Raw genomic sequence first — 25,604 nt, forward strand, 5'->3', positions numbered from 1 at the left:
AAGACTGGGAGGTATCCCAGAGTTTATAAATATTTGTGCCGGGATGAGAACCTGAACTTTCCCCCTTACCTACACAAACTAACCACCTGCCTTATGGGATAAAAGGTAGCCTAGTTCTCGGGGAGAATTTATTCATTAATTGTACAGGCTTTCATTCGGTGCTTTTTTCATGTCTAGATAAAATAGACGGCTTGGCTGCACTTGAATTTTGTGGGTACAGCTTTCCTTACATAAGGACAATTGTGCATAGTGAGCCGAAGAGACAGCAGGAGAGCAGAAGGAAAGCTTGTTTGGCATAAACCATGAATGAGAAATAAGCTATTGTGAGACAGAAAAGAAGTTGTGCCTGAAGAAGGCAGCAAGGCAGAAGGGACAGGCTCCAGCAGAGGCCCCCACCCCAAAGTGCATGCTTTGGGGCCAATGAGACATGGGTTTGCATCTGGGCCTCCACTTACAAGGTGCATATCCTTGAACAAGTGGTTTATCGTCGTTTCATAGAAGTTTTTGCCCACCTTTGTGTTGTTCACATAAACTACAGAGCTCTTTTAAATTAACAGCGCATCGACTAATGATGTACATTCTTCTTAAGAAAATTCCCCCAGGTGCTAGAAAAAATGGAAATTATATTTCCAATTAAGTTTTGAATTAAAAATATAGAGAATGATTTGACTGCTTTTAAAAGCAAATTCAGTCAGCAGCAAATTCTTGGAAAATAAAAGGGAGCTTTTATAAACATAAGCATGAAATTTAGTCAACACATGAAACCACATGGTGATTTAAAACACTCGTACTGCCAAGATTGTTTCTAAGAGTATACACAACAATTTAAGGACATATTCCTGTGATGGAATAATTGCTATTATGTTTCTGAGATAGACTCAGCCCTTAGACATCCCTGACCAGGCCATCAATTGCTTAGTACTTGTAAAGAGAAAAGATGCCATTTGACCCAGGAAGGTATTAGATGCGTTAATCCCCAGAGAATAGCACATGTTATATTGTTACATTCTAACATATGAAACCATTTTCTTTTCATGTTTTTCAACTTAACTCTGCACACTGTAAGACTAAGTCAGCAAACACAGTAAATCATCCAAGCAACGCAACAGAGGAAATGAAACCCACAGCAAGAGAAGACAGAAAGACCTGCTAGATGATAACCTCTGTCTTTTTTGTTGTTGTTGTTGTTGTTGTTGTTGTTGTTGTTGTTGTTGTTGAGAGCAAGTCTCACTCTGTTGCCCAGGCTGGAGTGCAGTCGCGTAATCTCAGCTCACTGCAACCTCTGCTTCCTAGGTTCAAGTGATTCTCCTGCCTCAGTCTCCTAGGAGTGGCTGGGACTACAAGTGTGTGCCACAATGTCCTGCTCATTTTTGTATTTTTAGTAGAGACAGGTTTCACCATGTTGCCCAGGCTGGTCACAAATTCCTGGGCTCAAAGGATCCACCTGCCTTGGCCTCCCAAAATGCTGGAATTACAGGAGTGAGTCACCATGCCCCAGTCTATAATAACTTCTTTATTATCCTCATAATCCAACTGCAAATGCTTCAGATACAACTGGAACTATCAAGACAAGCACACATTGTGTTCCTTTTAGGACATTGTGCCTGCATTTCGTACTTGAAGACTTTTAGTAAGCTGAATAATTAACAATCTAATGTAATTAGTTAAAACTCTGAGTCTTTAAGATAAAATGTCATAAATATTCCATGATGATTTCCCAGACACAGCTATCACTCTAATAATTCTACGGCTTACTTTTATGGGCCCTGATGTATTTGGGGAGCTGGGTGGATCATATTGATGTCAATGATTAAATATGGCTTTTTTATGCTTAAACATACTGCCTAGTAGTCATGACATCCTGTAAGTCAACTTCTTAGGCTTTATAATATTTATTTCCTAAAGTGTTTCAATAAATGTATACACCTTCAAATATTTTTCATATTTCATGTTACTAAAGATATCTGCTTAAAGTTATGGGAACAGTCTTTCTTACTTAAACATTTTTCTATCTGCAGCCTTATCTACAGTACTAAATAACTTAAGTGGTTCATTCTAAAAGTAATACATGTTTGTGACGTATTTAAAAAGTGGAAGCATACAGACAAGTAGAAAATTTAAAAAATGTATATTAGTCCCTTATTCTAGCCACCCCTTCTTCCCACTCAAAAAGTTTCTATTCGTTATCTTCTAACAATAGATAAATTGCATATCAGAGGCCCATTTTATAGTGTTTGGCATAGTGAGGTACAGATTAAAGATCTGAATGACTGATTTGACATACTGTTTTCAGATTTTATATTTTGTCAACATTCCTTTTTACCATGTACACACAGTGAAATCTACGTAAGTTTACAAGAAAGAGGGAGACTAAAATGAAAATCGTAATAGACTTAAAAGGCAACTAACCTTTTTCCACCTCATTCAGATTAGCAGCTGGCAGCGACAAAGACAGAAGAGACAAAAGACTTTTTACATTGCAATACAACAGCAGAGCACAGGAAGCCAATGCGTAGCGTTCACAACAGAGAAGCAGGGGTGGGCGAGCGAGCTGAAGCAAGGCTTGGATTTCTTACCTACAGCCGGGCCACACGCACAAACATGGAGAAAATGAGGCAAAAGGTAAATGCTATCACAGGGAGCTAGAGGTCTGCGTCTAAACCAGGGGACGGAACAACCATCACCTTTACTGTTTAAGATGGACACCGAATGGCTTGTGCATGGGCGTCAGAGATTTGGAAAACAAAGAGAAAATGGGTACACAATGGAAAATTTAAAGTGGTCTGAATATTTTCCACAAAATGTGTTCTAAGGCTTTACATGCCCAATTTGCATGGAGATGTTCATTTTATGGAATTTAAGTAATCCCATCAAGTGAAAGGAGGGCTTAAAATGTGATCAACTGTGTCATACTTGTATGTGGTCCTGTAAGAATAAGAATTAATTAAGACACACAGTCTTGATATAGCAGATCCAGGGTTCTGACTATTGGGAAATACACAAAGGCACATTTTTGAATTAAACACCTAAGTTAACACTAGAGCCTAAAAAAGGGGTCCATTTTTCTAAAAAACAGGGGTGCCATATTTATAGTTTTTATTTTTATAGGTGTTAGGTTTATGTAAGTTCAGGAATTCCTTGGACATTTAGCTCCAAGAAATGTCTTGTCTTTAGAAAGAAGATGATCATGATTTTTAAAAAATAACCACACAAAAAATCAAAACCAACAAAATCTCTCAAGCTACAATTAAAACCTTAGATTTAATTTTAAAATTGTTTGTTTTACAATTCTGAAGTCCTACTTTCTTAACAGTATAGGGATGTTAATTTAGATTCATAGTGAATTCAACTTTTCAAAGGTTAATCTTACCTAAAATATGCTAGTAATCGGCAGTCATGCATTACACAACTGGAAGCACAGATGATGAACTGGAGTATATGGAGAATGGTTTTGGTGACTAGGGTGGTGAAGTTACAGCAAGATTTAGATAACAGAAAAACAGTATTTGTCCTTACAGTTTATGCTGTCAATCCCCGGAGCAGGGAAGAGCAGAGAATTTTCTCCTCTAACAAATCAGTAACTACTTACTGTGCTATTTTGGTCGCACAGGGCTTAAATATAGTTTAATAAATTCCCCATAGGTGGCTCATTTTATTTTAAATATTTCTAGTCATGTTTTGTAGTCTGTTCGTCACAACTTCTCTGTCAGATGGCTCACAGATCTCTGGATTTGTTTCCATTGACATTATGTCCGTTCTGACTCTTGATATAGGTGTCAAATATAAAAACTGTCACCATAATAATTTACAAGCCTTTTTTCTGTATGGCATTATTTGTTCCCATGAAACAGAGTTCACTTCTCATTGTATGCCTTTGGGATACAGAGTACAAAATTTTCAAAGGAAAAATGAACTTGTTACTAGGATGATTTTTAAACACTGACAACATTATTATGTTCCCTGAGCAAAGCGGTGCTTCTGCTCCCAGATCTCCTGCTCATTAATCAGATTCCAAACTCAAATTTAAAACCATATAATCACATTATAAGAAAATTCCTCCTTAACTGCAGACTTGGATGAAGCAGGATATAAAACTCTAGAGCTTCATTCCTACTTCCCATAATTAAAGGTCACTTATGTGTCAATGATTTCAAAATCTGCAGATGGTTATTTGAAATTTTGTAAATGAGCTCATTTCACGTGTGCACAAAAATACTACAATTAATAGATGAGTTATACATTTGCCCCATTTAGATATCTTCTCTCATGCCAAATTGTCAAACTCTTCATGGCCCACAAGACCCACTCTGAAGATAAAATGGTCGTATCTTCATGTTTTGTATGCCATGTACTTTCTGTTTAGTATTTTTGTTGATCCTTTGCCCAAATTAAGGCAAACTGACATTTGCAATAGTTATAAGTAAAAAGACTAAAACAGTCCCAGTTCTTGTGGAGAGCCAAATGGCTCTTGACAGATACTCATGGCAAGTTCCCAGATGACAGCTTTTATAGATGTCACATTTTGGCTGAAGAACGGTTTGGCTAAGCTTTAGGTATTTATGATATGTTTCAAAGAAAGAGATCTGACATAGTTGGGGACGGGAGGCTTCATAACACTTCTCCATGGAAACTGCTCTGAACTGACCCTTAGAATAGGAAAAAACGTGTGTTCAAGAGGAGCAGGTGTAGAGAGGGAGCTGGGGAAATGAAGGGTGAGCAGCTAAGACAAAGACCCAAAAGAAATGGATAAGAATAAGGAATAGCAAATCAAAAGCCAAAGCAGGAGGACTCCTCCAAACCAACGCAAAAGGGTCCTCAACCACCTTCTAGAAATTTTATTGTCAAAAAGACATATAAGAACCTGATTGCAGTTGTGCTCCACAGCCTACGTTTTCATCAGGAAATATATATATATATATTCCTGGTTCTGTGCTTAGGAAGGTATTGGTTAGGCAAAGTTTGCTTGAAATGCTTGGATCCAATTTGTCTGGTGGAGGGAGAGTGGGTTGATTTAAGGAGGCCTCCAAAATTAACTGGGTTCTTAAGCCCTTTCTATAATGATCAGGAAAATGATGGAAAAAGAGAATTATTCTATTCTAAGAAGGTACCAGGTAGCAGATTTTAGTGCAAACATTGGGCTTCTTGGACAAGTCTAAATCAGCCCATCCAATGAAGTTAAATTCTCAGGGTAGCTCAAAGGGTTCCAGAATTTGTGGTCACAGGCTAATGTCAAGTTTCTGAGGTGTGATAATATTGGTAATATTAGTGTGAAAGTCAAAGCTACATAACACCTACATTCTTTCTAGATACTCTAGAAACTTGCACGTAAAATATCAAATAATGCTAAAATTCCACCCACTAAGCAGACTAAAGTCTGTAGATATGTCCTATAAGACTTGGTAATACAGCATGTTCAAATTTCTACTGGAAACTTAGTATGCTATTACTGCTTTACATGATATCGGGTGCTTTATTGGTGCCAAAAAAATAAAAATTAAAAATAAGACCCTAGAAAAGGCAGCCTTCAGAGTCACTCAAACAGATTTGGGTTGCCAAAACAGAGCCTCATTATTCTACCTAGTATTTTCCCATCAAGAAAGGTACCTAGTAAGATTCAGTTTGGGTACTCCATAAAAGCTTCCATTTTAATCATTTTCCAAACAATCCCTGGGAAAATTTAATTATACAGATGTATGCCCATCTTTCATGTTGTGAGATGTTAACTCCAGTCACCTGCATTGTAATTTCATCCTGTGATTTTCTCACTAGGTATTAAATTATATGAAAATAGATATAATTTATGAAATGCACCCAGAAAATGGAAATAGCAACTTTGAGTAGAGTGACCAAAACTACTTCTCTACTTTTTTTCTTACAAATAAAATATACAACATTCTTGTTTTTCCTTTGTCAACGTTAAGTGATTTATTAAAGGAAAACGGGCATATCTATGAAGTTTCTAATTCAGAGCCACAAAAAAAAATTAAAAAAAAATCAATTCTGACAAAATAGACAAGTCATAAGCTTGATGTTGACTTTAGAGCAAATTGGTTTGAATTGGGAAGAAGTTTAGCAATTAATAGTCTAATGAGATGTGTCATCCAAATAAACAAAAGTGTTAGAAAAAAGGTGATCGTCTCATAAGACTATCCAAAGTGCTCAGTATCTTCCTGACTTTTAATTTGAGGGACATGAGTTACTAGAGGCAAACACTCACTAGCAAAGACATAAGTATGAAGATGAATGATCTCAAATGCTTAATTATGTTTTGGCTATTAAATAAATGTCCTCTTTTCACACAGGTACTGGGGGTTGGTTTGCACAGGGAAAATGGTTTGCACAAAAATGCCATTTAATTGTGGGACTAAAAGCTTTAGGACAATAGCTTCTTTTATTACTGGATAGCATGGCTTTATAATAGATGCATGTGTTTGAACAGAGATCCCTGGGTCTTTTATTTGGTTAGCTGAAACTATCTTTAAGTCCTTACATTATTTACATTACATCTGATTTTCAAGACACCTACCATTTATCAAATAATAAAATGATTTACTAAACATATATAACATAGTTCCAATGATGCTTTCAAACAGGTATACTGATTGAAGGCAAAATATTTCCTGTTCTTTGTACCTGTATACTCAGGTGGGCAAAGGCATGTGTAGTTATTAATGCCATCGACACATGTAGAATTATTTTCACAGTCATTATCTTCACAATCATCAACGTTGACTTCACAGTTTTCTCCTTCAAATCCATCAGCACAAATACACCTGAATGCCAGAGGAAGAAAAAGCGAAAAACATCTTTTTGCCGCATTTTCAAGTCATGTGGTCTAAATATTGAAAAAAACATAATTACACTAACCAACCATAGAGCTTTTAACTACCAGAAATTGATTTTTTAAAATGCTTTTAAATGACATGTTGTAAACATCAATTTAAAGTAATATCCACCCAAGCAGAAACCATTCAAAAAATAAAATTTATGCTGGTTGCAAGAAGGCAAATGGTTCCATGGTCTTAAAAGTCAATAAACTCACTGTATTTGCAGGTCTAAAACACAAGCAGCTTTATTCCACAGCCCTAGATATCTTAATCTTGAGTTGTGCTCTAATAAAATAATTCAGACTTCTTTGCTCATAAATGAAGAGGAACTAGTTCTGATTTTTAAAATTACATATATATAATGTCCTTGATGTTTTGAAACAAAAATGAATCCGAAAATAAAATATTTGTCTTCCTTGCAATTGCAAAATGTGAATGTTCTCTTTGTCTTAATAAATGCAATCCTTCCTCTGGCATAAAACAATCTTGAGTACGTATTGAATAATTTTTGAACAAGAGATAACTTCATAACAGAATGCAGAAGTCTATTTCTTCTAAAAAGTGAAATTCTAACAAGTTTTAGTAGTATATTAGCATTCTTATGTGATATTATTAGTGTCATTTAATAAAGAGCTCCAGTTCATAATTCATGAAGTACATCTGAAATAATTGTACCATATGATTAAAAAACTCCAGATTAAAATCATTCACAGCAAGTCTGTCTACTTATATTGTATCTCAGAAATAAATCATTAATTTTCTGTTTCAGTGGGACCTATATCTTATCATTACACACTCTGTTAAAGCAATAAGCAAAACAACAGATGAATATATGACTAGCAGTAGCAGACTAGTTGGCTATTAATTAGTATAATGGGGCCAATATTAATACTTTGTCTTGCCCTAATCTGACCTGATTAACCATAATGTGCATGTGTGTATGTTTGTAAATTAGTTTTGGTTTTGTAGCATCCTGAGCTGATAATACTGTAGTGTCTCCATTTAGTTTTTATATTGCAACATCTTCGAGAGGGACCCATACATAGTAAGTACTCTTTCTCCAGCATTCTTTGAAAAATACTGCTCTTTCATTTGAAAAGGAAAATACATGTTGGCTTAGTGATCCTTGCTCCAATACTTCAGACACAGATGATCACAGACTAATGACCTACCAGAATCCATCTTCTTCTCCTTCTTTTAAGTGGCAAGTTCCTCCATGTTTACATGGGTTACTGATGCAGGCATGAATTGGGACATCACAGTCCTGCCCCTGGAGAAGAAGGGGCAAGTAAAGTCAACTAAAGCAGTTCTCGGCACATAGAGAAAGCACAGTAGAATAATAAAGGCACGCCAAGAAAAGGTATGTTCTCAAACTGTGACTCTTAAAGTGCTTTTACTTACCTTGAAACCATATGGACAGGTGCATCGGTAAAAGTCAACTGGATCACTATTACATGTGCCATCATTTTTACATGGATTTGATAGGCAGGGGTTACATTTAGCTAGAATATTGACATCCACAGGACCTGAAAATTAATTGAAATATATGAGCAACTGATGCTCTTCCAGTTTACTTATAATTACTTGTATGCTTTAACGTGATGGTAAATTTTGTATAAAATTATTATTGGTCACATATCTATATGTGTCTCTCATCCATGACAAGCCAGAAATCAGCATCATCCTATGATGTTCAATAATGCAACACGAGGCCTTCTCAACTGGATGTACTGTGAGCCTCTCTGAGGTCAGTGTGGGACTCTAAGTTGGTATCTGACGTTAATGGTGCCAGTGACGCAGAGTCCCCTCATGGGCTGACTAGTTTATTTGGATGTTTTTCTTGGCCATTGTCTGTACTTTAACCTCCTCCTGCTTCATAGAAATGCCTATTGTCAGTCCCAGAGAAGACTACGTGTGTGGCGTGGGGTGAGCAAATTTTATAAATAAGTAGAAATTCATCACTGTAATTAAAAACACAACACAATGCATCTGCCCAGGTAACATTGACTCAGTAGTACGACTTTTGTATAGGAGATACAAAACAGTGCCTCTTTATGCATATAGAAAGAAACCAAAAGTGTAAGCTCTATTATAATCTCCCTCATTTCCTTTTGATTCGGTTTATTTGTTGGTTCATTTGCACAATACATGATGGGTGATGTTTCTGTATCTTCCTCTCCAAAAAGAAAACATCTTTGAAATGATCTTTACTTGCAATCTCATGTTTTGGAAGATATCTTTAAAAAACTTCAAGAGCCGTGCAAGGTCTCGATTAAATGCATATTTAGCCACAGCCATTTTCCTTTGTTCACACATACTTACTGGACAAATGACTAACAATGTGGAAATTGTACTGTCCTCAATAAAAGTATCTTCCACCTATGCTACTTTGTGCATTGTGTGTGAGAGTTCACCACAATGCCTTTTGGCAAATGTGTCTGACAAGGACACTGATATCTTTATATGTAAAACACATACATTTCTTACTGTAAACATTAATTATATTTCACTCTGTAGTATAATCTCTCTTTAGTTTTTTGCCTTCACTGGAATAAGCAGCAATAATTCTAATTGCAAGTTTTATCACATGCAATTTCTAGTGAAGTTATCTGGATAATTGCATAGCAGCTCTGCACCCCCACCATTACTGCTCTAACCTTCTAAGGTACCTTCACCAAAAAGCTATATAACTTCTACTCACATAAACTACCTGCATCAAATTATTCTACAGATTAGAGCCCACGTTTGAGTTGTTGATCTACTGAAAGAAACTCATGTATATAAGACAACATGAATAAATATGGTGACCACAGAGATTCATTGTGTCTCTTCATATTCTTTACTCTGGGAAATACTAGTACATATTCAAGTAATGGTATTGAATTAAAATCCATGAAAATGATAGTGCCCTGTAGTGTTTAGTTTTTCTATCAATTAAAAAATGCCTGAAATGTATCGAAATTCTGGTTCTATTTTGCCATTAGGAGAAAGTTGACTGGTCCTAGGATGACCGTATTAAAGGAAAGAGTTGGTGCTTACTTCTTCTAGTGACCCCTCAGTCACTAGGAGAGACTGTGCCAGTGCTAATGTCCCCTACATTTTGTCTTGGTAACTAGAATAACTAAAGGAGTCTCTGTTTCAATTTACAGCTGGGAAACTGCTGGCATTAATTCTGAAGTAAAGTGAGCTCCACAGAAATTTAATTTCTCTCCACCCCGCCCAATTTATTTATCAATTAAGGGCAAAAAAACTTCGCTGTTCAGCACACTGCAGAAATGAATGGTGACAGTGAAAGCAGTTCGTTAAATTAGCATAATACCTAACGACAAATGGTTTTGAGCTTGCTAAAGTTATATATGCGTCAGCAAGAGGAAAGAAAATAGCTCATTGCTAGTGGATCCCTTAACCAGTTTACAGGAAAGAACCTAACTCAGAACAAAGGCGTAGGATGAAACGGTGAAGAAATGTATGCCAGCAAAACAGCAAGTCAGCAAATGCAACAACTCTAAGCATTTATCTGGCCACATCCCAAGGTCTTGAGAAAAAATGTATTTTGGCTTGTTACTGTGCTTTCAACCTTGTAAGGCTATGGCTTAAATAAAAGGAGTTGAGGGTTGGCAGCTTGTAAGTTCATCCTGCGGAATGTGATACGTTCCAAAAATGATGTCTGAGTAATTAGATGAGAAATTAAGAGATTGTCTTAGGGAAGAAAATGGAATACATTTTGAAGAATTTAATCGAGTATACTGGCAGCATCACTGCCTGGCTGAAACAGTCCGTGTCCATTTTACCACATAGTGGAGATTTATATAATAAATGTCCACTGGACCATATCTGATTAATAATCACTACCTAATTTCCTTGCATTTTATTCAAGACCAAATTTGGTTTTCCATAGAGATAATTATGCTGAATTATTTTTATATCTGGAATTTGTTATGGGAGATTGTTGCCCCCTCATATATGTTCAGTTTAGCTAAAAAAAAAAAAATCAAGATAACAAGCATTCTCATACACCCAGGACTCTTTTAACACTTTCTTAAACTTGCTGAACTGATTGTGGCACAGGGTTTGGGAACAGAGCAAAATAATTGAGTTCTAATTTCTTCAGGTTGGTAAAGTTCATGACTATCAACTTTACCAATGGTAAAGTTAGCTATCATTCTATTTGCTTCTCGTTTTTCATATCTTTTTAAACCCAGTTATTCAACGATCACTTCTTATTTCTAGTACTTGAGTTTGAGTAAAAGATGTTTGTAAGTCAAACAAATTCCACATAGCAGCATCCTCTGATATCTCTAAGGGTCTAAAAGTGATATAATTTCTTTTCCTATTTTATGTAGCTTGTAATTCTCCTTAATCAAAAATCCTTTTCGGAATGTGATTTTTACATCTACCTGGTTTATCTAAATCAGCTTGTTTCTATAGTCTAATCTCTTGAAATGATATTCCTTGCATCTGGCTCTCCTCCCATTCATCTTCCTGTCCATATTTTGCTCTTCTAAGTCCATCTTCTGTCTTCTATTTGCATCCAACTTGTGATTCATTTTCTATCCACTACACTTTCTCAGAGCTCCTCTCCTGCAATCTTCTTATTCAAGGAGAATGACAACTTTAATCTGTTTATACAATAAGGAGATGATATCAGAGCTAAAGAGAGATGCCAAATAAAGTCATCATAAAATGGGGGAAGAGTTAAGTACAGCTCTCCACGAGCAAATCAACACTTGGCAGAATTTTGCACACGTGATTAGTCCTAGGTGAAACGAAGATGTCCATAATACGTAGCAATCTTGGGCACAGAATCTGTGTCAAGCAGGGAATCTACTGAGATCAAGGACAACATTACGGCAAGTACTGACACTCCTTCTTAGACTTCTAGAGAGTTGGAGTAGGTAGGAGGAACAAAAAGTGTTTTATTTAAAAGGAGAAAGGCAGTCATTTTCTTGTTTGTCCAAATTTCAACAAAGACAAAGGCAAATGAGATCTTGCTGTTTACCTATTCATCACAGGCTCCCTGAGAACCTTCTATATGTGCTATGAGCTGCTCAAATTTGGGGAAACTACAGGGACTATTATGAAACCCATGGGAAATAGAAGTGGGCACCAGGTACAACACTGAGAGTTAATGACTTTATGCTGTTAAGGCATGCAACTGTGATTTGCAAAGCAGGTGTGGCCAAGCACCAGAAATATCAGTACAACTTTAAGAAACAGAAGAGGTTCTCTGTGTTCTTTCATGGCTGCTTGGTAAAGAACTGCGATCGTTAAGCTTTTCTCCTTTCTAAAGCTAACTGGTTCCAAGAAACGTTAACATATTGTTAACAAATTAGCCTTCATGAGATGTGTGCCACAGAGGGGAAAGGAAATGTAGCTTCAGGGATAAAGATCTTTACTAATGTCACTGAAATGAAGGAGAACAGTCTAAGCAAACTGGATTGATTTAAGATTTGGTCGTGATTAAGAGAGCACTATAGTATTAGCTACATGGGTGGAGGTGTGGTTAGCTTAATAATTCAAAGGGAAAATGAGAAGAAAGTTTGGTTAACAATCTGTCTCTGTCAGTTACTTTAATCTTTAATGGAAGAACTGTCGGACCTCAAATCCATTAAAGCTTGTAGGCAGACTTGCTTACTTGACTCAAATCACTAGTTATGCACCTGACACCACTATTGCTACCCAGTGAGTTCTGCCTCTCATTTTGATTTATTACCAAAAACTCCAGACAAAAACTTCTAGCTGCATTCTAGAATCTGCCTTCATTCTGGCATCCCTTAGAAATATGGGTCAAATAACAAAATCCTCTAGTACTGCCCTCGTATCAAGTCAGAGGTACATCAAAGGCAACTCAGGGAAACATACTAGGGATATTTGTCGGGTATAATTTAACTAACAGAAGGTTTTTATTTAAAACCATTGCTTTTACGCTCCACTTGCAATTACATTATGGCATTTCTCAAGTATTATTAATAATACCAAATGCATATTTGTTGCCAACATTCCATCATTAATTTATCAAATATTTACTGAGCATCTACACTGTGCCAGGCACTAGGCCAGGTTTTAAGAGACCAAAGACAAGTGAAATGCCTGAATTTCTGAAAAAAACTTACAGTTTAGCAGTAGTGACATACAGGTATCAATTACAGAGTGGATGTGGGGAATGAGAATGCATGTCTTAGTATATGTGTTTTAAGTTTCTGCAAGCCATCATGGGAGAAGAATCCACTAAGTGAATGGAAATATGAATGTGAAGTTCTTAAGAAAAGCCATGGCTAGAAATTTAAAGGTATGGATTGAAATCTACTGAGAACTTAATAGGGCTAAAGATAGAACATGTCTACATGAAAAAGTGGGTGGAAAAATAAAAGGAATGAGGAAGCCAAGAGATTTTAGAGGAAGGAGAAGTGGCCACCAGTGTCGAAGATGTAAAGAGAGCAAATAAAGATAACTAAAAAGAAGCCACTGAAATTGTCAAGATAGAAGGCACTGGTGTTCTAGTTTCAGTGGAGGGGTGGAGATGATCTCCAGATGATAGAGGTTAAAATCCTGTAAATTTGCATTGCAAAATAGTTAACTAAAAACACAAAGGCTAAATTACTACACCTTTTGGATTAGCAGGCTTGGCCATTTGCAACACTTACATGTGACTTTGGGCCACTAAATGAACTTCCTGAGTCAAAATTAAATAGAAAGGGCAATAATTATTTTATAAAATCTTTGCATCAGAGAGAATATGGATGTAAAACATGTAAGAACAGAGCATTAATTGCTAGTTCTCTTTAGCTATTAAAAACAAATGTCTGTTCAGTTTTTCCCAGTGTTTTAAGTTTTAAAAACTATAATAAAAGAGCCCCCCCCCTTTTTAAATGGTACTTTTAGCAGATTACCATATCCAAACCTGAATGCTCTCTTTAGCCAATAAGCAAATCAAAGCCTCCAAAATCTAAGGTAATTTCCAATATAATCACTATGTACAAGTAATACTAAATCTGAAAATATAAAAAAGATTTGACCAAGTTCTAAATAATGCTTCAAAACTGATCTGACTTGTGAATTTTTCATTGCTGTAGTTAGGCCTGAATTATTTAATCACGTTCATACTTAATTAAATGACTAAGGGCAATATCAATAATTTTGAGAAACAGAACAAAAGCTCTCACTCAAGCCTATCAAAAACTCCTCCAAAATGGAAAATGTTGATTTTGCTAAGAAAAACAATAATATTACAATGTTATTGCTGAGAGGTGTGATGTTTTTCACAGGAATTCCAGAATCTAGAGCATTCCTAACGTATAAAATTAGAGGAAGAGATCAACCATGGCATGCTAAATGTTCATTATTGTGGGTTCTGTCAAGGTTTCAGGTTTCTTTGACATTTCAGTTGGCCTTTACAAATGAAGTAATGAGGTACTTCAGCACCATATCCTGGCCTTTCTTTTGAGCTCATGGCTACCAGATCCCTGCCCATTTGGGCCTCCTCCCCACTCTGTGTTATATTCCATTTGGTTCACAAGAAGAATTTCCTGTTGGCCTCTTGGACCTGACAGTATCAGTTACAATTCCATAGTCATTTGGTATGGATATATTATTAGCATCTTATACATATTTCTATCACCAGACTTCCATACCGTTTTTTAGAATTACCTATTTAAAAGTATCTATCAGTAGAATATCAGCTCCATAAGAACAGAGGTTTTACTCTCCATTGTTTATTGTCTTACCACCCAGACACAGTGCCGTGTACATTGTACGAACTTGAATAATACTTGTTTAATGAATAAAGAAATATATCATTCATCTCCATTAGCCCGTTCACTCTTCAGCACATGTAAGTCATCTCCATGTGATTGTTCACTCTTCAGCACATGTAAGTATTTAATAAATGTCTTTCAAATAAAAAAATAATAATTTAGTTGCTCCATAGCTAAAACTTCCTGAACCAAGAGAAATAAAGGGAATATTAGAAATTAACAATGTTCCACTTTCCACACTGACTTTCTCAATGACTATCTGGAGAGGACAAAAGCTGTTTTGTTGCAGACTGCTTAATCACTCTGATGTCATCTTATATTTAAAAGATGAGGACAGGACATTTGGGTTATAAAGACAAGTCATGGCCATCTGCTTCCCACTCAGGAATGCTCTATCTGGGTATTAATTAAATATGATCTGATAATCAGTTTCTTCCTGTTCATTTATTTCTGTTATGCGTCAAAATGATGAGAGTTTATATAAAGAAAACACTTTTTTCTTTATTAAAATAATTAATGACTCAAAATAACAGCATGGCATGGCATCCTCTAGTAGAAAAAAATCATTTAAATTGTATTTAAATATAGCTATGTAACCATGTATTCAATTAAAAAATTCATCTTCCTGCTATATTTTGAAATTATACATTGACAAACCTTAATATTGAGAGTTTGTACTTACATAATGTTCATGAATAAAATAAAAATACATTAGACTGGCATAACGAGAGGGAAAGTTAAGTTAAAATATGTAAACCTCAATTACAAAACATTTAAAGAAACATTATATTGTTGCTTTAAAACTCATAAAGCATATATGCTTAATAGTATAGTACTCAGTGGATTTCCTTGAATGAATTATTTTAATTAATAGGTTAAAATACTTGGCTTTCTACCAATCTATTTTTGTAAGTAAATATTTCTAGTAAAGTTTTTGAGGGTAGTTCAGAATTTTCATTTTCTAAGTATGTTTCAATAACAGGGTGGCAATCTTATTTACACTGAAAATTTATTTTGAAAATACTTTTATTGAAAACTATAAAATAAACTTTAGCAGTAAGCTTTGGAATCAGAGTCAAGGTTCAAATTCTGACTCCAATCAGCAGCTGAGTGATTTTTAAAAATTGCTTAGTGACTCTAAAATACATATCTCAAATGGGGAAATGATAGTTTTCACTATAAGAATGGTGGAAAGATCAAAAGAGATAAAAATCTATGTAAAGTACTCAGAATTAGGTAAACTACTCAATAGAACTTACTATTATTGTTATTATTATTTGTAATGGTAGTAGTATTGGCAACGATCCAGTCTACATTGTCATAAACCTTGAACTAGCAGAGTCTTCATTAATAGGACAATGAAACTTCAAAATAGTTTGACAAATGCTGAAACAAATGCTGGCAAAGGTCACTGTAAGTTTCAGTGCCTATCACTCTAAAATTCAGTTACAGAAAAACTGAGTAAACTCTAAAGTCTTCTAAAGGCAACTGCGATTACATTGATTGAGCCTTGAATGTCTACACTGCTTGCCAACTGGCTTACACCCATGCTGTTTGCTATTTAAGGTATACCTTGAAAGACATGCAATCTATTGATCTTATAGTTTAGTGAATATTACACTGAACTTCCACAGTTGAAATGATAAATTTAGGCTTTATATCATCTGACAATTAACAAGTTTCAGCTCAACTGTTTTTGCTGGCCCTGGAACAGGTCCAGAAGTTTCCTACAGTGCAAGCTCTGCTCCCATAGTTATGCCCACCTGTGGCATTATCCTCACACTTGTCTGCCTGTCCACCTATGTCATTAAATCTTCACAGCCCTCCTTCTTTTACGCAAATGATTCCTCTGAGTTCTTGTAGCAACTACACCATCCACTATGGTAGCCACCAGACATGCATGTATATTTCAGTTTAAATGTAAATAAAATAAAATAACGATTATTTTTCTCAATTGCATTAGCCATATTGTAAGTGCTCTACAATCCTATGTAACCAGTGGTTACCATATTGAATAGCACAGATTTGGAACATTTCCATTAGTATAGAAAGTTGTATTGGGCAGTGCTGAAAAGAGCTAATTTTCCCTCAAACACATTTCCATTAATGCTACATTAAGTACATGAGATTCTAGAGTCAATAAATGAAAAAAAAAAAAAAAAAGCTCAAGTTAGTCAGATAATAAATACTGAGTTACACAAAGATGTATGCACGTATGAATGTATGTACAGGCAGACCTTGGAGATATTGTGGGTTTGGTTCCAGACTACTTCAATGAAGTGAATATTGCAATAAAGACAGTTAAACAAAGTTTTTGGTTTGCCAGTGCATATAAAAGTTATTTCTAACTATACTGTTATTAAGTATAAGTATTAAGTGTGTCTTAAAATGCAATACCTTAATTATAAAATATTTTACTGCTAAAAAATGTGAATGATCATTCGAAACTTCAGTTAGTTGTAATATTTTTGCTAGCCAAGGTTCTTGCCTTGGAGTTAGTGACTGGTAAGACTGTCAGGGTATGGTTACTGAAGGTTGGGGTGGCTGTAGCAATTCCTTAATACAAGACAACAATGAATTTTGCTGCCTCGATTGACTCTTCCTTTCACCAAAATATTTCTCTGTACTACGTGATGCTGTTTGATAGCCTTTTATCCACAGAACATTTATCCAGTAGAACATTTTTTCAAAATTGGAGTAAATCCTCTCAAACTCTGCCACTGTGTTATCAATTAAGTTTACAGAATATTCTAAATCCTTTGTGGTTATTTCAACAATGTTTACAGCTTCTTCACCAGGAGTGGACTTCATCTCAACAAACCACTTTGCTCATCCGTAAGAAGCATCTCCTTTTTTGTGGAAGTTTTGTCATGAGATTGCAGCAATTCAGTCACATCTTCAGGCTCCACTTCTAATTCTAATCTCTTGCTATTTCTACCACATCTGTAGTTACCTAGTCTATTGAAGTTTTCAACTCTTCAAAGTCATCTATGCAGATTGGAATCAACTTCTTCCAAACTCCTGTTAATATTGATATTTTGCCCTCCTCTCATGAATCACAAATGTTCTTAATGGCATCTAGAATGGTGAATCTTTTCCAGAAGGATTTCAATGTAATATGCCCAAATCCATCAGAAGAACCACTATGTACAGCTGCTGTAACCTTACAAAATGTATTTCTGAAATAATAAGACTTGAAAATCAAAACTATTCCTTTATCCATGGGCTGCAGAATGGATATTGCATCAGCAGGCATATAAACATCATTCTCCTTGTGTATTTCCATCAGAGCTCTTGGGTGACTAGGTGCATCGTGAAGAAGCAGTAGTATGTTGAAAGAAATCATTCTGAGCAATAGGTCTCAAGAATGGGCTTAGGAAACCATGCTGTAAACAGATGTGCGGTCATCCAGGCTCTGCTGTTCCATTTGGAGAGCATAAGCAGAGTAGATTTACCGTAATTATCAAGGGTTCTAGGATTTTCAGAATGGTAAATGAGCATTGGCTTCAACTTCTTAGCCCCTAACAAGAGAGTTAGCCTGTCCTCTGAAACTTTGAAGCCAGGCACTGACTTCTCCTCTTTAGCTATGAAAGACCTAGATGACATCTGCTTCCAATAAAGTCTGTTTCATCTACATGGAAAATCTGTTGTTTAATAGTGTCAACACCTTCATCAATTATCTTACATCTTCTGGGTAACTTGCTGTAGCTTCTACATCAGTATTGGAGCTTCACCTTGCACTTTCATGTTACAGAGAAGGCTTGTTTCCTTAAACCTCACGAATCAACCTCTGCTACCTTCCAGCTTTTCTTCTGCAGCTTCCTCACCTCTCTGAGCCTTCATAAAAACAAAAAGAGCAGGAGCCTTGCTCTAGATTAGGGTTTTGTTTAAGGGAATGCTGTGGCTGGTTTGATCTTCTATTTGGATCACTAACACTTTCTCCATATCAGCAATAAGGCTGTTTCATTTTCTTATCATTGGTCTGTTTGCCGGAGTAACACTTCTAATTTCCTTCAAGAACTTTTGCTTTGTAGTCACAACTTGGCTAACTGTTTGGCCCAAGAGGCTTAGCTTTGGGTCTATCTCGGCTTTCAACATGGCCTTCCTTGCTACACTTTTTGTTGTTGTTGTTGTTGTTGCTAATTTCTAGCTTTTGATTTAAACTGAGAGATGTGAGACTCTTTCTTTCACTTGAACACCTAGAGACCACTGTAGTGTTATGAGTGGTCTAATTTCAATATTGTTGGGTCTCAGGGAATTGGGATTCCCAAGGTGAGAGAGAGAGACAGGGGACTTATCTTGGACTTCTGAGGGCATTTCACAAATTAATGTAAACTGTGACGCTCTAAGAGTGGAATACAAATATGCAACTTTTCTCAGATTTGTGTTACAATATTTTTTCGAGAAATAGCTCCAGGGAATTATAAACTTTAAGAAATACAGATAAGCATTAGCACTATTAAAAATAAAGTATGAGTATCGCTGGGCACAGAAAGGTGTAACAGAATCAGTTTGCAGTTTCTCAACTTCCCCATGTAATTTACCTAATAATGTGCTGAAGAGAAGGTTTTATGCCAGTTCTACCTTCCTTGCCTCCCCTTTGACAATCATCTCTCTCCCACTTTACGAAAGAATGATATACTTCTCAGCCTACCAGAAACTTATCCTGGTGCACTGTCCCAATAAAGAGCTAGGATCGTAAAAGAACAATTATGCAAAAATTCTTGCAATCAATGCAAATAATCCCAGAGAGGCACTGCAATAACATTTCACTTTCAACTTTAAATAAAATATTGACAAACAAGTATGTAGTTTCAATCAGTGATGCACTAGTATTAACAGCAATAATTCAATTCAAAGAAGATGTAAAAACTTACAGACTTTTGGTGGCAGGAAATTTTAAAATTTCAATTACATACTTTTTTTGGAGCAAAAAGTGATACAATTTTCTGATGTATTGAAAATAGGAATTCAAGGAGAAACTACAGTTTAAGAAAAAAAATGCAATATATTAAGAAGGATCTTGTTTTTTTCTCTTATAAAATTAGCTTTGGTATTTAGATAACACCAGATACATTTAAAAAAATCACCGAAGAGTTTTGTTTTAAAATGTCAATATTTACAATGTGCTGCAAATTACCTTTTGCAAACATTTACCACTATGAAATACATTAGAGGCCAAATTTAAAACGTTGAGGGTGTGTATAGGTTTTGAAAATTACTTTTTTATTAATAAATTATGAAGTGTCCTACATCACCATTTTTTGGTGTTTTGAAATGTTATAACAATACAGTCAACAGCTAACATATTGAATGTTTCTGCGTGTGAGGCAGTCTTTTATCTGTATTATCTAATCTTAACAAAATCCTTTCAGACTATAACCATTACCACCTTTGCTTACAATGAGGAAACCGAGGCACAGACTAGTAAAGTAATTAAACTACAGTTACCTAGTACCAAAAAGTGAAGCTGGGATTTGGCTCCAACCAGGCTGGGCTTCAGAGCTCACACTGCAACCCACAGCACAGTATTACCTACTTAAGTATGTTTTTCCTCCATAAATATTCAAATGTTGAAAGCTTATCTTTTCAGTTAGGTTTTCAAGACATGGAAGGCAAGGCCATACCATAAAGTTCTCTATGCTCCATAACACCTAGGATTGAGTTTTGCACATAAAACATGCTTAATCAACATTTTCTGATTAGACATTTAACATTTTCAAGAATTTCTCTCCTCCATCTAATAATCATGAATGACCCTCTTAAAATATACACAATCTGGCTGGGCGTGGTGGCTCACACCTGTAATCCCAGGACTTTGGGAGGGGGGCGGATCACAAGGTCAGGAGTTCAAGACCAGCCTGGCCAACATGGCAAAACCCCGTCTCTACTAAAAATACAAAAATTAGCTGGGTATGTTGGCACTTGCCTGTAATCCCAGCTACTTGGGAGGCTGAGGCAGGAGAATTGCTTGAACTGGGACCCGGGAGGTGGAGGTTGCAGTGAGCTGAGATTGTGCCACTGCACTCCAGCCTGGGCTAGAGAGGGAGACTCCATCTCAAAAAACAAAAACGAAAACAAAAACAAAACAAACAAACAAAACAAAAGCCCCCCCAAATCCCACAATCTAAGTATAATAGTAAACTTTATCCTACTATTTATAAGGAACCTAAATCTATATAGTTGACTACCATCAGTGGAAATATTCACACAGCAACTTTAGTAGTGGTTATCTCTATGTATACTGAGTTAATTTTATTTCTTCTTGCAGAAAATAAATTGTTTCTTATTATTTGTATTTTCCTATTTAGGGGCACGTATTATTCTTGTAATAAAAAAAGAAAATAATATTTGTTATTCTGACAATATTTAGAATTCATGAATACATCAAACAAAAGGAAAAGAAAGGGATATAAACAAGCAAGAAAGAAGAACATCAACACAGGAAGGCTGCAGCACATGAGGCGAGTCAGAAGGTTTGGGCTGAACACTCGGGAGGGCCTGTTTCTCCTTACCTGGAATGAGGAAGCCACAGGGCCCTGGCAGCCCTAGGAGCAGGGCACATGTTCAGACAGGGCAAAAGCAAAACATTTGACTTGTTAGAGGCTATGACAGGAATTTCCAGAAATTGTGAACTCTACATTTTTGATACAGTTTCAAGAAAACTTGGTCATTTCCAATGGACTACTTTTGAGATTTATTTGAAAAGCCTAATTCTTTACTTGGGCACCTCGGGTAACTGCTCTGTCTTGACAAGCATGGGCTGAAGAAATAATCATTTATTGGGCTTTTCAACCATACATTTGGAGTGACAATTGGTTGTCTTTTTTCTTTTTTACTTAATATAGTAATTCTTAAAAGAAATACAAATGATTAAAAACCATACCTTGACAGGTAAATTTTTTGGAGGGAGTTGTGAGTAAAAGTTTATCTGCCATTTCTCCAGGACCAGCACAACGAGCAATTCCAGGCTCCTTATATTCCGACTTCACCCAGTCGGATAACCACTGCATGTTACAATCACAGTAAAGAGGGTTGGCTCCAATTGCTCTGGAAAAACAACACCACAAAAGCACACACACACACACACACACACACACACACACACACACACACACACACAAGTATGGAAGTATTGTTATTTCCTAAGGGCAAAGAATTCAAAGTGATGCTCAGCAGAAAATCCCCATAGATTTACTGAGGATAACAATTTAGCAAAAAATAGAGACTCTGGGGATTCCCCATTTTCCTGAACGATGTGCACTGGGATTTAGTGAGTTGTCACTGGTGTTAACACTCATCTTGCTTTAGAAGGTCTCCTATTATTTTCAGAGACGTGTTTATATTGAGTGTAAGCACACCCTGAGTGCATTAACATTTCATTCACCAATTATTTACTGATAACTTAAATCACAAGGCAAGATTCTGAGGACCCAAATATAAATAACGCATTTTTCTTACCTCCAGAGAACCCTGCTGCAGAGGAGATTAGCATTACATTAGGATATACTCATAGATGCAAAGAAGTTTCATTAGAAGTGATGTAGGAAAAGTATTTACGAGATGATGGCGAACCAACAGATTAACTTTTCTGAGAGGCTAGTGGTTAAGAAAGTCTAAGCTGTGTAGGATAGCTAGAGTTAAGTAGAAAGAAAGGTTGGCAACAATGATGCAGACAAAAGACAGGTAAGTACAAAGAAAGAATATAAAATACTGAAGATGTCTAGAGCTAGCTCACCAGAGCTGAGCTGGACCTGCACTGGGTGGTGTCTGTCCCTTTTCAAGGTCGTTCATTTTATGGTTGTTCATTAGTAGTAGTGACAGGAAAGTAATTAAGGTAATAGCTAACATTTATTGCACTATTACTATATGCAGGAGCTGGGATAAGCCATTTATAAGAATTACTTCATTTTATCCTAAATAGTAACTTTATAAGGTCCATTTACTTAATAATTCACTTTACAGGTTAAGAAACTGAGACCTGGACTCTTAACCTTATAAAGCTTGGATTGAAGCAGTAGGTGCATACAATGGCATTTAAAAAACGGCTTACTTCTGATTTACAATTAGCTTCTAACTAATAAGACCTCTAGGTCTACTGCCAGGAGAGTTATGCTATATTTTTTAGGTAGCCCCCCAAATATATGTGTAGAGTCATAATACTTGATATTGTGGAAGTTTTAATGCCCCATTTAAGAATCAGAATGTAGTGAATGTTATGCGCATATGTATGTCAGATTCAAACCCTTCCAAACTGAAAATGAGCAAAATGTTTTTTAGTCATTTGATCTCATCTCTGCCAACATTTAAGTTCTTGCTATGACAGGGGAGGAAGCGGGAAAAGTGAAAAAGCAGAGCTCTTTATGATCTAGGGAGTAAAAGACAAGGCACAAATGAAATGCAAGGCAGAGCAGGGCACAGGACAAGAAAGACTCCACTTGCTCTCACTGTGGCGGGAGGAGGCTGGTAACACGAAGGGAAGTTCTGCTCAGCTCAAGCAGCACCTTTCCTGTGAAGCCGCTTCTGATGCCTGACCCTAACACTAGCAGAACGGCTGCCTCCTCATTCAGGCTGCATTCTCTGCCTGAGCTAGTAGCTTTCTTCATATTGCAGCTCATGCACGTGGCAGCCATGGAGTTTGTAAAGGAGTGGCTTAGAGGTAGGTTCTTGGCTCAAAGACGAAAATGGAAAGGACCTGCCTTCCTGGACCTAGTAGTTTAGTGGAAGGAATATTGATAGGCACCAGTCTGATAGCCTGATGTACAAAACGTCAATTGATAGCACAGACTCTATAAGGCAAATGCAGACATAATGTGATTGACTACTGGATCTCCAATTCAATTCAAAGAAGATGTAAAAGCATAGACTTTTGGGCAGGAAGTTTTAAAATTCCCATCATACATATATTTTTGGAGTCAAAAATGATTATTCCTTTCTCAATTTGGTAAACTCGTATCTTCTTGGAGTTTGTGGATTTTCGAGAGAAGTGCAAAACCGGGAGAGGATATGGCAGGAAATCTCTTCTAGGGAACCAGGGCACAACTGACATTGATATTTAGGCTGAAGCAGATAGTTGCCACCAGGCATCCAACTCAACATCAGCCAAGGAGGCTTTGGATCCTAAGGCTGCCGACTGAACTTCCTTCTAGGTTTGCCATGATCTTAACATTACACCTAATAATAATAAAATCACAGAATTTCACCCAAATGAGTTTTTTGGACTCCACTTATCACATATTTTCAAATGGTTGTATTGTACTTCCAAAAACTATGGAGATACAAACAAGTTGCAATCAGAGAAAACACAAAAGAAAAGCCATTTCACCCAATTTAAGCATTTGGTTGTGTCTTACTTCCAAACTATAGTCTTGAATCATGTTGAATTTATTTTTGCGTGGTGCCATAGTTGATGCTGAATAAATAAAGCTACTTTGAGCAAATCAGGATAGGCTTCACAGAGAAGGTGATATTTGGGATGTGACTTAGAAAAGCGGGGTTAGGATAGATAATTGAAAGGCAGCTGGTATTCTAGAATCAGAAAATAATGAGAGAAAAAGCATAGGCTAGTAAAGTTGGAGAGACATTATTGCAGAAGAGACACGTTTAGCTAAGCAAAGATAATTTGACTAATGGAAAATAAGAGCCAGAAGGGAAAATTAAAGCCATCTTATAGAGGGCATCATATCCAGTTTGAAAATCTTCACGTTTTCTTTAAAGATGAAACCGGTTACATCTTATGATGTTACAATAAAAGAACTGGCAGAGGAATGTTCCAGGTCACTCATGAGGAAGGTTTGACCCTAAACCTATATCCATAAACCAGGTACTCACAGATGTGACAATGCAGAAAGATCATTGAAAGCACCTTCAGGCACAGCAGAAATGTCATTTCCATGTAGAGAACTAAAAGAAAGAAAAAGAAAAATTAAACTTCCTACATTTCTGAACTCATAGACTCCAGAGAAATTCCGAGACTTTAGTTTATAATAAGCATTTTAAATCAGTGCAGAAAAGATGGTCTATAAAATAAACCATTTCAGTACAACTGGATATCTGAGAAAGCAAACAGCTTCCACCTCACATTATGTGTACACAATAAATTCCAGAATTAAGAATTAAATGTAAAAATAAAGATGTATTAAAAGAAAATATAGGCCGGGTGCAGTGGCTCAAGCCTGTAATCCCAGCACTTTGGGAGGCTGAGACGGGCGGATCACGAGGTCAGGAGATCGAGACCATCCTTGGTAACACGGTGAAACCCCGTCTCTACTAAAAATACAAAAAACTAGCCGGGCGAGGTAGCGGGCGCCTGTAGTCCCCGCTACTCGGGAGGCTGAGGCAGGAGAATGGCGTGAACCCGGGAGGCGGAGCTTGCAGTGAGCTGAGATCCGGCCACTGCACTCCAGCCTGGGAGACAGAGCGAGACTCCGTCTCAAAAAAAAAAAAAAAAAAAAAAAGGAAATATAGAAGATCTCCCTTTTATAAACGTGGAGTGAGGAAGGCTTTCAAAGGCTCAATATAAAATCCAGAAACCATCAAGGAAAAGAGGGAGAAATTTTTGACAACATAAAATATATCCAAACAATAAAATATTCCATATAAGAAACATAATAATATATATTTGCAACTTATACAAGGGTTAATTCTTTTATTTAAAAAAAAACTCCTGCAAGCATAGAGTCAAGTAGTAGATGCATAAAGGTATCTACATTAATAAGGAAAATATAAAGTACCTAACAGAAAATGGGGAAATGATATGATCAAGCTCACTAGAATAAAATGCACCAGTGCTCAGTAAGCAAATAAAATATACTCAAATGCTCTACTAATTGGAAGTGCAAATTAAGACAGGAATGCAGAATAACTTTCAATCTGTCATATGGACAAAAATAAAAGAATAAATAATACTCAATGTCTTTAAGAGTGTTTTGAAAAAGGTACTCTATTAAATAGTTGGTGGAAAAATAAACTTCTAAATGGACAGAGTCTTGTTTGGGGAATAACATGACAGTTACTTTTGGAA

General features: G+C 36.3%; 1 protein-coding gene across 2 annotated transcripts in view; it reads right to left on the minus strand.

Moving 5' to 3' along the window:
* The window catches only part of SLIT2 (slit guidance ligand 2), a 370,099-nt gene that overhangs the window by 44,679 nt on the left and 299,816 nt on the right, over positions 1–25,604 (minus strand). For both annotated transcript variants that reach the window (XM_050791112.1, XM_050791111.1), the window contains 5 exons: positions 24,413–24,484; positions 21,468–21,631; positions 8,229–8,353; positions 8,000–8,097; positions 6,634–6,773 (listed from right to left, as the gene is read on the minus strand). In XM_050791112.1, coding sequence (XP_050647069.1) covers positions 6,634–6,773; positions 8,000–8,097; positions 8,229–8,353; positions 21,468–21,631; positions 24,413–24,484 — 599 coding nt within the window. The remainder of the gene's footprint in view (positions 1–6,633; positions 6,774–7,999; positions 8,098–8,228; positions 8,354–21,467; positions 21,632–24,412; positions 24,485–25,604) is intronic.

The sequence above is a fragment of the Macaca thibetana genome, chromosome 5 (assembly GCF_024542745.1).
Source record: "Macaca thibetana thibetana isolate TM-01 chromosome 5, ASM2454274v1, whole genome shotgun sequence".
In the NCBI taxonomy this organism is placed as follows: Eukaryota; Metazoa; Chordata; class Mammalia; order Primates; family Cercopithecidae; genus Macaca; species Macaca thibetana.